Raw genomic sequence first — 13,724 nt, 5'->3', positions numbered from 1 at the left:
AGCTCTTCTTCCAGCAGCGCTGCACGTCAGCGCCTGTTAAACCGGCTGAGGACTCCCAGTGTGCTTGCCCTGAAAAGTTTAGCTGTCAGCAGAATTATGAAACGCTAATAACAAGAGCTGGACCCCTCTTTAGCTGCCTTTGCTACGTAGGCATGTAAACTGACTTTTAACGGATGTGGGCTGAACACAGGATCCCTGACGCGTTCCAGTTGAGCTGTCCCTAGCTGGTGGGCATCCTGGCAGAGGAGCAGGCGTGCGGCTCCCGTGTCTCGCTGGTCTGCTTTCCACTTGCCAAAGGTTCATCGCGGTTCTGAGCTCAGTGAAGGCCTTAACAAACAGCTCCTCTCTGCACCATCTCACCCTGCTGCAAGAAACGCTGCCTGCCCATTTCAGAAACTAGTAAAGCATTGCCAGCTTTTTTTCTTCAAAAACAGAAAGGGGGAAACCTGCATTTATGTAAACTGCTTCCCTGTGGTATTCGAGGAACAATGACCCATTTCAACATGTTACGTATTTGTGACAACAGCTGTTTTTTAAAACTGCCAATGCTTTGGCTAATCCCAACATCTGCTGGGGGCTGGTGCCGACTCAAAGCCAGACCCAGAACTGCCGCAGTGGCGGAAAGCCATACCGCTGGCACAGGGGGAATCTGAGCTAAGTCTAACAGCGGACTTGGGCATTTTGCTTTTTGGTCAAATAATTTCTCTGCTGGGCATCCTCAGCCTCTTTTTTTTTTTTCTTTTTCCAACGGTTGGTTGTTCTGTTTGCTCTTGTGTGTGCCTACGGACACGTTTTCATGAAGGAAGGGTGGCCCCCAGGCAGGGGCTGGGGTGATCACTGAGCCCCAGGCCCCCTCGGCTGCCATCTTGTGGGGCAGGGGCCCTGCGCCGGGCCGCTCTGAACCTGCTCGGCCTCTCTCCCCCCCCCGCCGCCATCTTGTGGGGCAGGGCGGGCAGCCCCCAGCCCTACCCAGCCTCTGCCCCCGCCGCCATTCTGTGGGGCAGGGGCCCAGAGCCGGGCTGCCGCAGCGGTGGTTTCCCTTCCTCGCCCTTCCCTGCCTGGGCAAGTAATTTCTCTGCTGGGCAGCCTCGGCATCTTTTTTTTTTTAATAGTTGGCTGTTTCTGGTTGCTTTTGCGTGTGCTTATGGACACGCTTTCGCGAAAGGAAGGTGGCCCTCAGGCAGGGGCTGGGGTGATCACTGAGCTCCCGGCCCCCTCAGCCTCCCGGGCTGCCATGTTGTGGGGCAGGGGCCCTGCGCCGGGCTGCCCCGGCCCTGCTTGCCCTCTCTTCCCCCTCGCCACTTGTGGGGCAGCGGCGCGGGGCTGGGCAGCCCCAGCCCTGCTCGCCCTCGCCCCCCGCCGCCATTCTGTTGAGCAAGGGCCCACAGCCGGGCTCCCCGGCCGCGCTCGGCCTCCGTCCCCGCCGCTGCCGTTGTGTCGGGCGCAGGCCCAGCGCTGGGCTGCCGCCGCGGCTTCCCCTCCTCGCCCTTCCCTGCCGGGGCAGAGGTGATCCCGCTCAGCGCGGCTTTCGCTTTCATTTTCGTGTCGGCGGCGGGCGCGGCCGCGGGTCCGGCAGCCGCTGTGGGCCCGGGCCGGCCCCCTGCATGGGGCAGCGGCCCCGGGCTGCGCCGAACGCGGGGCGGCCGCTGAGGCGCCGCGGAGCCCCGCAGCTGCGGGAGCCTGCCCGGCGGACCATGCGCCTGGTGAGTGCGGGCCGCTCCCCGCTGCTTCTCCGCCCGGGGCGGCCTGGCGGGGCCGGGCTGGCCGGGGAGCGCCCCCCGCCCCGGCCCTGCGGGGAGGGCCGCTCGTCGGAAGCCCCTGTGCGAGACGGCGGTGTGTCGAGCGGCCGGCGTCCTGTAAACAGGCTGTGCAGCAGAAATCCCTTCTTGTATTGCCCCAAGGTTTTTGCCGTTGTGCTCGTCATGCAGCTGGACTGTGTGGAAGCCTTAGAATGTGGGCTGGGAGAATATCCCATAGGTGCAGAGTGCTGCCTCATGTGTGCTGCTGGTAGGTAACTGGACTGCTTGCTCTCCATGTCAGCTGCAGAGGAAAGCTCCTTCCCTCCTGCAGCGGGTCATGAGGGTGACCCGCCTTCCCTCCTGCAGCCCGCTGCACCCTGACACCAGCCTTGCAACTAACCAAGTTGTGATCATCATGCCTGAATGGCCTCTTGCGGCCCTGGCTCACGCCCCACACCCCCCTTGCAGCAGCACAGGGCCCCATCCCTTTCTTTGGACCCTCCAGAGTAGAAGCCAAAACCACCAGAATCTCTCTGCCCTGGTAGTCACTAACTTCACGGTTTCCAAGGTCTTTCATTTTGGGTCACGGTTTCCAAGGTCTTTCATTTTGGGGCACAGTTTCCAAGGTCTTTCATTTTGGGTCCCGGTTTCTGTTTCGGGGTTCTCTCTGCAGCCGCTATTAGCATATTTCTGAGGTCCTTGTAGTTTAGTAGTTACTGTTGGTTTAATGCCAGTGTCAGGCCCCGGCCACGTAAGCTTTGCTAACGGAGCCACTTCTCTGGGGGGTTGTTTCTGGTTTTTAGGACTTCGGGTTTTCAAGCACTGCACTGCAAATTCCAGCACCATGTGCGTACCTTGTGTTGAGGATACGTACACAGATCATCCCAATGGTTTAGAACACTGCAGGAAATGTAAACTGTGTGATAAAGGTAAGGAGGATGCTGAAGAACCAGGTTAAATGGATTTTTCATGCCTTTTGTGGATACATTCTCCCCTTCTTTCTTGCCTCATTTGCTTGATGAGTTGGTTAAGAGGATGAACAGAGAGGCTTATGTCACTGTGCAGACCTCAGAATGCTACCTCCTGGGTGATGGAAGGGAGAAACTTGGATCAATCTTCAGCTGGCACCACCGGAGGTTTGGTCTGCAGCCTCTCGCTTAATGTTTAAAGGGTCCTTTAGATCGCAGCATGATGTCTAAAGAGTTGTCTTGGACTATCGGGGTAAGGTAGACCTGAATGAGCTCCTGGTGGAGCTAATTTAAAAACATCTGAGTTGAGAGTATTTTGCTTTTGCCATGCAACGCTGAGGACAGATGTAAAGATGCTGTGTCTGTAAGGATTTGGGCTCTTTATATATCACAAAAGGAGTCGTCTTCACTAACCCTGTTAGTTCTGGTGCTCTTCACCAGTGCATCAAGGCAAGGCTAAATGTTTGCTTTTGGTTTTGTATCTGTTGATTGTACCCATGTAAATACTGTGGCTGCGCATGTGAATTTCTCTTAGGAGCCAACCTAGTGCCAGAAGTAGCATGTACCTATACGAAGAATACTGTGTGTGGCTGTCCGCCTGAGTATTTCTGCAGTTATTTGGGGAGTGAAGACTGTGAACTTTGTCAGCGCTACACTGTCTGCTTTCCTGGCAGTATGGTAAAAGAAAGGGGTAAGCCAACACAGCATCGGTAACACCAAGAGGAAAGTTTTCTTATGGGAAATGCCTTTGGAGCTCGATTTTGAGGAGTCTGGCTATCAGTTCATCCAGAAAAAAATCAGTGAAGGAACAATGTGAATGGATAGGGCCAGCACATACTAGGTATGGTGTATACTTGCCCGCTGTACTGACTGTGACACAGCTGAAAGCTTGCAGGATCCTTCAAGACCTAGATGCTGAGGTAGCTGATTAGCCAAGAAGCCTTTTTCCTGTGTGCAAAGAGAAGTGTGTGAGCTGTCGTCTGTATTGAAGTCTCTGCAGTAATCGCTTGGTCATTTGCAAAGAACACATTGAACTGAACCTTAGCCTTAGGTGCAGATAGAAATCCTGTTGTCTTCTCCCTTACAGGCACAAAGACCACTGACAATGTGTGTGAAGCCTGTCCTCCTGGAACCTCCTCAACAGCCAACATGTCTCACAGTTGTATACCATGGTCCAAGTAAGCAGCTCTTACTGGGCATGGGGCTGCTTTCTTTAACTGTTGGGTCTGCATTTTGCAGCAGTTTTCTGCTTCCAGTAAGGCACTGAGCATGGAATCCTGTTCCTACATCCCACTCTTTCTTGGGAACAGCATAACTTCTTTCTTTATAAACTCGTTAACATGACAGATTTAGCCTTCAGCCTCTTGTTCGAGCTTGCCACTGCATAGGAGACTCTCAGACAGCTCTAACAGAGCTGGATCTAGACCCATGAAGAGCAGTGCGCTCCTCTGGGTACCAGGGTTTCAGCTGACACATCCCTTAGCTATAGTGGAATGGGTGAGAGTTTGCTTCTGAGGAGAATCAGTTTGCATTTACAAGCATTAAAAAAAAAAAGAGGTGAAAGTCAGGTCCTTCTTGGGTTACCCACTGAGTCAGAAAGACCTTTGTGAATGCCCCTGGGTGCGGAGGTGGGGTGTTAAAAACAGTACAGCAGTTCCCCTGCAAGGTCTGCTGACAGGTTCTAAGAACACAATTATTTCTTTTCTCACATCAGACTTAAGAAGAACGGCTGGGTACAAGGAGAGAACGGGAATTCTTCCTCAGCTTCCTCCGTTACAGTAATTGTTTGTTCTGTTGTCGTTGCCGTGCTAGTTATTGCAGTTGGTCTTACATCTATCTGGAAATGGAGGAAAAGGAAAAATTATGTGCCACGTAAGTACAAGTAGCATGTGTATAAAGGGGTGGTTTTGTAACAGTATTCTGAAGAATGGTCTTTGATTCACTAGATGTTGAGCTGAAACCTTAACAGCCAATTAGATATGTGAACTGTATCATCATCACAACAGGTTAACTGTGGCACACAGAAATGTCTACATTTTTGCATGCCACAGTTAACCTGTTGTGATGGTGCCTCCCTTAGGGGATGTGCCTATGCAGGCTCACTGCTGAACCGCTCCTACATACGTGTAAGAACATGGTAACGTGGTTAGAAAAATGTGTGAGTATAAAGTTCACCTTACTGCATTTTGATGGGACTGTTTCCTTTTCTTTGCAGCGGTGCAGGAATCAAGGGTGAGTCTCTTTCTCTCTCTTGTTTTGGGTTTTTTGTTTTTGGGGTTTTTTTTTGGTAATATGTTGAAATCTGAAGTAAGTTTTTTTGTTTGGTGTTTGTACATGCTGTGTGTTTGATGGGCTGAGTGCGTACTGGAGCAGCTCATCGATAGCGGGAGTGTCTCTGAGTTCCAGAATCCCCAAGATTGTGCAGTGTAAACTCATTTTATGCAGTTCTCATTAGGAGACTTTGAAGCTAGTCACAGGGCTGTTGTTATCTCCTGAAATTGTCTAAGAATGAATATTGAAGGGGTTTTAGGAGATGGACTTACACTAAAAAATACGAGTCCATCTTATGGAACTGTGTTTATCTCTCCATCCTACAGTATTATGTATCCCCTGAAAGTTGCTGTTAGTGATGTGCAAGATCTGGTATCTGTGCAGGCAGCGATGCATTTCATAGGAAAAACATTGAATGGACTGTATAATTTGTGCTTCTGATTGGAGAGGGGACCTACAGCAGCTCTTGCTCTTAAGGAAGAAGCCAAAGTCTGGCTGTTAGCAGTGAAAATCGCAGGCATTTGCTAATAAACACTGACTCTTCATACTCTCTGTTTTCCTTTGACATGTTTTAAAGAGTGAACAGCAGAGTCAGGCTTTGATACTAACTGTGGAGCATACGGATCAAACAACTGTTCCTGTGCAGGAAACTGGTGCTGGGCCTGAAGAAACCAGTATTGAATAGCCGTTTTTATTTGAACTATTGTAAACAATGGATATCCGCTCCTAAAACCAACCACAAAAAAAAACCCCAAACCCAAACCACCCTAACAAACAAAACCCAACATTTTTTCCAAGTATTCACGGAGAAGACAGCTTGAAAATGAAAAGGAGGATCTGCAAAGGAGGATCTTCTGAAGCATCAAAGTTTGAAAATAGCTGAGTCATCGAGGTGTTGGTCAGTATCGTCAAAGGCTGCAAAGCTCTTTCCTTTTACATTCCCACTTCATGGAGTGGTGGCCTGTATGGTATGCCTGGAGTTTCTTTCTTAGCAGCTTGGACAGTTATCACTTGGTATGCATGTCATTCTTCCAAGATATATTTGTTGGTGGAAAGAAACAGCTTTGTTTCATTTTAAAAATGAATTTAAAAATTCCGCATAACTAATATATAACACATTTTCTAAATGCATTTTGTACAGATTTTTCCTTTTTATAAGTAAAGAAAATAATGAAGGGAAGGGAATCTTGTGCAGCAAGAAACATGTAGCATTTAGTGAACGACACACACACACGTCTTTTGCTCTGCTCTAATCTCTGATCATGTGTTACAACAAAGAAAGTTCTGGTCCTACAGGGACGTTATGTCTAGAAATAAAATAATGAAAATACATTCTCTCTGTAAAAGGAGTTTCTTTGCCTGAGGAAGGGAAAACACTGAGTTACTTGGCTGTTGGCATTATCTGGACGAAAAGCGTTATTCTTAAAGAGCATCATGGTGGACGTAGATTTTTGAGGAGGGATTTGGTGAGGGTAGTAATGAGGTGAAGAACTGTATAAAAAATGAGATGTGGAAGAAGATGGAGAGAGGCATGGAGAAGGCATGTGGTGCTTGCAGTGGGACAGCTGGGAGGGGGTGCTGGGCCTGCTGGAGTGAGCAGATACCGAGATGTACTGTGAAAGCATCAGTGTCGGGGTGAGAGGCCTGTTTCGCACAAGGTGCAGAGGGAGCTGTGAGTGTGTAGATGTGGCTTTTGCTCTGTTTTTGAAGTTGGAGACTGATGTGTCACCAGGTGGCAGCATGGGAGAAGGAAAGACTTCATTTTCCTCATTCTGGGAAACATCTGAATCCTTCTTTTGCCAAGTACGTAATAAAGCTGCTCTGATGCATAATTACTTACGAGTCTGGAATCAGATCTGCAGCAAAACATCTCTGGGTACAGAATTTTCCACTAGGCTAAAGTATTTTCTGTAGGACTTGCTGACTTCTGTCCCGTTACATGGATTTGTCCACTATCTTAGTTACCAATTAAGGTGCTCTGTTGTGGTTGGGGGTGAGGGCTGTTGCAGGGGGTTAAAAGGGAGGCTGTTGGCCAGAGTCTCTGACTGACACAGGTGAACATCTGGTACAGAACTTAGCCTGGAAGCAACTGCAAAGGACTCACCGTCTGACAGCTGTGTTGTTTCGAGTAGGACGGTATGTGTGTGGAGAATATGTCAGGTCTGAAAGCTCTGCAGATTATGAATATGCATCTTGTTCCTTCTTGGAGTGCGTGTCCTGTTTCAGTAGTGAAAGCTCTGGATTATTGGGAATGCCTGTAAAAAATTTTTACTGACCTTGCTTTGAGGACAAAGGGTTTCATTCTGACCTAACACTAAATACGTCACTCACCTGTGCAGGTAGAGAAAAAGATGGGCTTGTACAGGCTCCCGAGGTGACTCTGTTCCTTTGAAAATAGCTGAAAAGTCATCACAAGTGCTGAAGAAAGTACAAAACCTCAGGTAGGGGCAGGGGTTGCTTGTAGCTGCAGTTCCCATCCTGATTTGGAATGGGGCAACCAGTTGTAGTTTAAACTTCACCTGGTCATGGGATAAATGAAAATCAGTGTCTTGGGAGCACAGCAAATGGTCCCCCTGCTACAGACACTGGGTCTCAAACAGAGAACGCTTGTAAAGCTGTGTTCTGTCACTGCCACCGGTGTTCACAAACTGAGTGTGTGGCTGATGCCACCGGCAGCGTAACACCAGCTGCCGGGCAGCCCAGCAGAACAGCCGGGCAGTGGGCTGACTGGTTGTACCACGCGACGCTAACAAGCTGTGCTGGAAAATGTTACTTGACAGGCTGAAGGTTTTTGAAGCTCAATCTGGTCAGGACCTGGATCTTCCTGGAAAGGTATTGTCATCTCTGCTCTGAGCTTTGAATTGGCAGTTGCGTTAGACCTGGATGGAAGGGGAGCTTACAGGTGGCACAGACAGAAGCCAAGCGCACAGTAACAGACCCTGCTTGTAAAGCCACGATCTTAATTTTAAAGTCCTCTGCATTTATCTCTTTGTAGGTGTTCACTCACTGATAGGCTAAGGTCAGTGACACTCCACTGCTGCCTCTGTCCTCAACTTGAGTTGTTTCTTACTTGTGGTAGTGCATTGCTTCTGCTGTGACCCTTGTGCGTACGATTATGGAAAAGTACCGTGGCGGTTAACAGGGAGTGCCACGTCCTGGTTGTTCTGAGCCTCTCCCCGATCTCTGTCCTTGCTCCGTCAAGGTCATCGGTAGCCGGTGTGATGTAGGGGGCTGTAACTGGCGAGGGGAGATGTGAATGCAGTAGGGGTAAAATGGGATGTGTGGGACCGTAAGGGAGGTTGCAGCTTATGCACTTGCGTTGTGCTGGCACAGACGCAAAGCGACAGATGGAAAGAGTCTTCTGCAGGTGGGAGGCGTAATAAACTTACATGAAAAAAAGAAGTAACTTCCATGTGCTGTAATAATAACTTGGAATAAAACCTCCCAGGCACATTTTAATTATCCCTTTAGCAGTTGCATGTGCCAGAACTTCTAATGGCACATCTCCAGAGCTTAATGATTTTGCAGAGTTATTAAACTGTCAGCCATGTGAACCTCCTCCACCTGACCTCTGCATGGTTGTGTGCTGTTTCCCTTGGCATATATATGCTGTTGTCACCTTGCTGAGTACCCTCACGGTAGGCAGTGACTGCCTGGCAATCTAGGATCAGACAGCTTCACAGTCCCTTTACTAAGACTTCTGTGAATAAATATAAAAGAATGCAATTCGCAAGGCCAAAACTGTCCTATGAGCATGGTAACCGAGAACAATAACTTGCACTTTTAGAGAAGGATTATACGCAGATCTGTTATCTGTAGCGTACACGCTAAGTTAATATTATCATAATATTTGTAGTACACCTGTAGTAGTTACAGACCAATTAAAACAGTTAATCGCGCTGTATTACTGGTCACAGCTTTGGTTGACTCTTCTGTAATCTCCTGCTTTTGTTCTTGTGCATAACTCTGACCTGTCTCCCGAGCAAGGGACCTTTCCAGCATGCTGGAAACGTGCTGGGCTCCGTACCCTCTCCCCAGCCGTAATTACCTCTGTGTTTCTTACAGTGCAATGAAGAGGTCCACATGGGAGAGCAAACAACAGGAGCGTGAAACATCTAAGCACAAATGAAGCTGGCAAGGACTGTCTTTGTTCTGTTACTCCCTATTTGCAGTAAACTCGCCTTTTTGCATTAGTAGGCTTGTGTGACAGCTGGACCACTGCAATTTTGAGTGTTATGTGTAAAAGATACCGTGCCAGATTCTAGCCTTGGGTTTGTGATACTGTTCATATTAGCAATCAATAGTTTGTGGTATTTCTTTTTTTTCCCCTTCATATATCGCCTCTTGGATTTTACATTTAAAAGTTCCTCCTCAAATTTGCTTCTTTTTTCTGATATTCTGATGCTGAAAGATGTAGGCTACCTAATTTTTCTGTCCCTAAAGAAGAATTCCAGGTGAATTTACCCTGAGGTACTGTTACTGCCGGCTTAATAGACAAGTTAAACTGTTGAACAGTGAGGTATTTAAAATGTCACTCTCTTCTTAATTGACCCTAGCATAAAAACATTTTCACGATGGCAGACAAACCTGCCTGAATGTGTGAAATCTGTGATCGTCAGGCTAATCGAGACCTAACTGTGAGGGTGAGGCTCTGAGCAGAAGCTGGCAAAAGGAATTGTATGTTCACTCCCCTGAGGAGTCCTAGAGTAACTCCTTGTTCTCAGAACAAGTTGAGAAAATAGGTGTCTGGTACTGTGATATGTAGGGGGCAAATATTAAAGGCAAGTCAGGCCAGGACGCTTTCCTTGGAGGGTCTGTGGCACTGTAAACACCTGGCTTGTAAAGGCATGTGAAGACAGAGGAAAGAAAGGCGCTTTGGCCACCTTTGCTGACTGGAAGTGCTACATCAAAGTATTGGTCACACAGGGGAAAAAGTTTTTATTACCTGACTATGGAATTTAGCTTTACTGTACGCATGTAATCTGGCATGGAAAACCTGAGCAAGTGAAGATGGACAAAATGCAGTTAAATACAGTTTATTTTGCCTGCCACCATACATGAATAATTAAATCACAAAAGCTGATTTATCAGAGCACTTGACTGTCTTGTAGCCAGTCATTCAATGTTAAAACAAATGAAAATCCTTCCAATAGGGAGCAGTAGTCAAATGGTCTTTCTATGAACACCCGTTTTAGATGTGATGAGAAAGGTGAACCTAACTTAATGGCTGCAACAAAGCTTGCACAGCATTTCGTACTAAGGAGGTTCTAGATCACGTCACTTTTTATAAAGAGCAATTTAGATAATTAAAAGTCCCTGGTCTATTACACGTATGATCTGATCCAGGAGCAAATACAAACCTAGTCGGTATGACAGTCGGTTTTAACAAGGCATGGGACATGAGCATTTGGTTAATTCAAGAGCAAAAACTCTCTTACAAGTGAATAAAAACCAGAAGCAAATGTAATTAGACTTGGCTTCAACATCCAGTTGCAGACACCTTAAAGCACTGTTCCTACGCAGAACCTGGGCTTCGTAATTCTCATTTGATCTGATCTGTTGGCCTTTACCTCTAATGATGGTAGGCAGAAGGCAGTACAGTAGGCATGAAGCCTTTCAGGACATCCGAATCTCACCGATCTGCTGCTACATCTGTAATCTAACTACATGGTTCTAGTCCTGGATGGAGCCAAAAGCTCATGGTTAGTCATAGTTTGAGTGGAACCTTCATTAACATCTAAATTAGTTCCTGTCCATCTGTGTTTTATACAGAGTCTATGTTACCTCCTAACTAGCTTTAACTTGAATCCTCCTTGTTAAAGTCGCATCGATAATTTACTGCAATATCAGATGAAATTGCTTCTGTTGTGTTTTAGTAGCGTTATTAAGCCTGACTCAAAAGGTGTTGGTGTTCAGCATCAGAACGGAACTTCCCGAGACAGACAAGTGTCCAGTGCAGCAATACTGCTCTGTGTGTGTGTGGGGGTGGTGTTCTAAACTACCGCAGCTCTGGGGTGATGTGCAGGCACACACAGCACCTCAGCCCGCGCTCCAGCAGGGAATAAGCATCTCTTTACACGTCTCCGTAGAACCAAAAGTTTTAACAGCTGAAGCACTTCAAATTGTGCGGAGGCATGAGCGTGACACGTATGTGCCTGGTTCCCTACCTCCATGTTTTCCTTTAAGAGCTTTTAAGTCACTTAAACGGGACCTTGATCCTAGTGTAGAATATTGTAACTTTTTTTTTTTTTTTTAAAGGGCTTTTGGAGCTTGGTAGTGCACTCTCCTATTCACCGGGTTTTGTTGTTTTTTTAGTGTGGGTCAATCCTAAGTTTTTCAGGCATATGTGAATCCAACAATTCCCATCTGAAAAAAAAATATCCTTTTCTCCTAATTAATCTGCCTTAAATCAGGATCTTTGTTAGAATTAAATGTTGTCGAGTGCCATTCTCTGCAGGTAACAGACAGAGCTGAAATAAAGACAAAACCAAAACGTAACTGGGGCTGCATTCCCTGGCAGAGGTCTGGATACACAGGCGTCTGAGATACTGCCCAGAAAACAATCTGATGGGAAACACCTTTTCTATGAACTGTGTTGAAAGCCACATTCTGTGCTTCCTGTAATATTTGTTTATTCACTTTATTTTTGTATATAAGTATGGTATTCACTTTAAGGCACAGCAACCTTCCTGGTAGGTGCTGAAGAGTGTTCTTAGTCTTTTGAAAAGATGTTAAATAAATAAACTTGCAACTAAACCCTCTTAGTACTTTCCCTTCTGTACTCAACTCTCAAAACTCTGAAGGGCAGAGAAGAGTGGTAGATCCCTGAGGCAGCACCGATTCTCTGAGCAAGTTAGCTTCCAAAATGACTTTTAGGATGGAAATAACATGTAATTGAACTATATATTCTCAGCTGCAGTAAAAGTGGCAATTCACCTGCAGGCTGATTTCACTTTAGCAGGTAAAATTCATGCAAAAATCAGGAGGGTTTCATTCCGTGATTTAGCCAGCTCTTACTGTCAAATGGCCAGAGCAATTCCGTGGGTCATCTCTTCTGGCAAAGCTGCTTCTGTCAAGTGATTTTCATTTCCTTCCCCGTTCTCTAGATAATCAAACCTTTTGCTAGTGGCGTGCTGAAATCTGTGAATCAAATGAATAGTGTGATTTGGCACTTGGTAAGCTAAGCACTAGGCGTTACTGTCTTGCTTTCCAGTGATTTCTGTGCTAGAAAGAGGAGCATTTGATGGAAGAGTATTTAAAATTCACTATTAAGTGTTGGCAGTTTAAAATATTATCACTGTATTAGAATACTTACTGAGGGAAGCCACCCAAAACTCTCTATAGTAAAATGTGTGCTGAATTGGCTACCGTGTTTTTGGGTTTGTTTGGTTGGGTTTTGTTTTTGTTTCTTTTTTTAATTAAAAATTAATACTTGTTACATTTTCAAGTGTAAATACTGAAAAATAGCCTATGGCAAAATGAAAAGGCACAGGATTAAAAACAGCATAATTGTTTCCATAGATACATGTTTGCTCTTTGACAAAAAGTATTTTATACACTTTCTACAAGAATAAGCATAATTTTAAATATATCTCTGAAGGGGTGGGGTGGGGTGGTGCGGGTGGGCTGTAATTTTAACCATAACAACAGAATTTGTAGTCCTAAATATGGGATCTTTCTATCTAGTCATACATCACTTTAAGGTCATGTTACAGTTGTTCTTTGGAGCGGAGGAACTTGAGTGCAATAGGAGAGCGCAGCTTGGCATGAAGTTAGCAGCCGGCAGGCATCTTAACGTACAGCTCACTCGGTAACGTAGCAAGACAAATAGCAATTCCTTACAACAAAAGCAGTAATCGAAGTGCAAGTATACGGACAGCATGAGAGTTTAAGCTAGCTCTAACCTGAATTGGGGAAGAATGCACCAGAAACTGAATCAGAACACTGGAAAACAGTTCACTGAGAACAGCTCCAACAGGTTCACTGAGTCTCAGAAGATGTAGTTGTAAGACATATTAAAATTATTGTTCTTTTCTGAAAAATAGAGATATGGTTGTTGTTGGTTTTGTTTTGGTTTTTTTTTATTATTATTTAAGAATTAAGTCTTTGTAACCCTGATGCAGTGTCTTAATAACAGTCAGGATGTCATTTGAAACAGTCGTTTCTGTTGTGGAGCGCACGGTGGCTTTCAGCACAGTGACACAGTCAGTCACTGAGATACCTGGGTACTTCCCAGCAGAACTGTAAGAGCTGGAGTGCTGGAGCTCCCTTGATCGTTACTACAGTAGCTGCACCGTTAGCCTTGGCTGTGACTGAGTGGGAGAACAGCAGGCACATCGCTGGCAAGAACTGTTTGTTGTGTCACCAGTCTGTGTCATTCTCGCTGGTGTTCTTTTTGGTTACCACACTCTGCACTTCTCTGCAGGATGCATGGCTGTGCCTTTTTTACAGTGGAATACCTCTGAGAATGCTTCAAAGTTCTGCAAAGATCCCATCACCCTAAACAAAGAGAAGGAACTTATTTACATGGATACACTGCTTGGAGGGTCTTGCTCTGGAAAACAGAAAGCCATGTCCATAAAGTGATTTAGAGTCGCGTAACTCAAATACAGTCTCAAAACACAGGATACTTTATGCAAGAAAAACATGGCTCATATGACTAATGAAATGCCAGAACAAACAGAGTGGGTCTGGGTTCTGGTCCGTCCTCTACCGATGGGCAAATTCACCAGACCAGGTAATGGCA

At 46.2% G+C, this 13,724-nt stretch overlaps 2 protein-coding genes across 4 annotated transcripts in view; one reads left to right on the top strand and one right to left on the bottom strand.

The window, feature by feature from the left end:
* Positions 1 to 1,522: 1,522 nt before the first annotated feature.
* TNFRSF14 (TNF receptor superfamily member 14) lies at positions 1,523 to 6,310 on the top strand. The gene is made up of 8 exons (XM_056332033.1): positions 1,523 to 1,703; positions 1,902 to 2,007; positions 2,543 to 2,668; positions 3,243 to 3,398; positions 3,795 to 3,885; positions 4,422 to 4,579; positions 4,923 to 4,939; positions 5,556 to 6,310. Exons 1-8 carry the CDS (start codon positions 1,605 to 1,607, stop codon positions 5,661 to 5,663), a joined length of 861 nt encoding a protein of 286 aa, XP_056188008.1. The 5' UTR covers positions 1,523 to 1,604; the 3' UTR covers positions 5,664 to 6,310.
* A 3,688-nt stretch (positions 6,311 to 9,998) lies between these two features.
* MMEL1 (membrane metalloendopeptidase like 1) overlaps positions 9,999 to 13,724 on the bottom strand; it is a 40,185-nt gene continuing 36,459 nt past the window's right edge. For all 3 annotated transcript variants that reach the window (XM_056332032.1, XM_056332030.1, XM_056332031.1), the window contains exon 23: positions 9,999 to 13,477. In XM_056332032.1, coding sequence (XP_056188007.1) covers positions 13,378 to 13,477 — 100 coding nt within the window. In that variant the 3' untranslated portion in view covers positions 9,999 to 13,377. The remainder of the gene's footprint in view (positions 13,478 to 13,724) is intronic.

Source organism: Falco biarmicus, chromosome 3 (genome assembly GCF_023638135.1).
Source record: "Falco biarmicus isolate bFalBia1 chromosome 3, bFalBia1.pri, whole genome shotgun sequence".
NCBI classification, from domain to species: Eukaryota; Metazoa; Chordata; class Aves; order Falconiformes; family Falconidae; genus Falco; species Falco biarmicus.
This window is presented reverse-complemented; position numbering and strand designations above follow the sequence as displayed.

Coding starts and splice junctions, on each gene's coding strand:
- TNFRSF14 (XM_056332033.1), top strand. CDS start 1,605: ATGGGGCAGCGGCCCCGGGCTGCGCCGAACGCGGGGCGGCCGCTGAGG. Junction 2,669..3,242: donor ATGTAAACTGTGTGATAAAG/GTAAGGAGGATG, acceptor AATTTCTCTTAG/GAGCCAACCTAGTGCCAGAA. Junction 3,399..3,794: donor CAGTATGGTAAAAGAAAGGG/GTAAGCCAACAC, acceptor TCTCCCTTACAG/GCACAAAGACCACTGACAAT.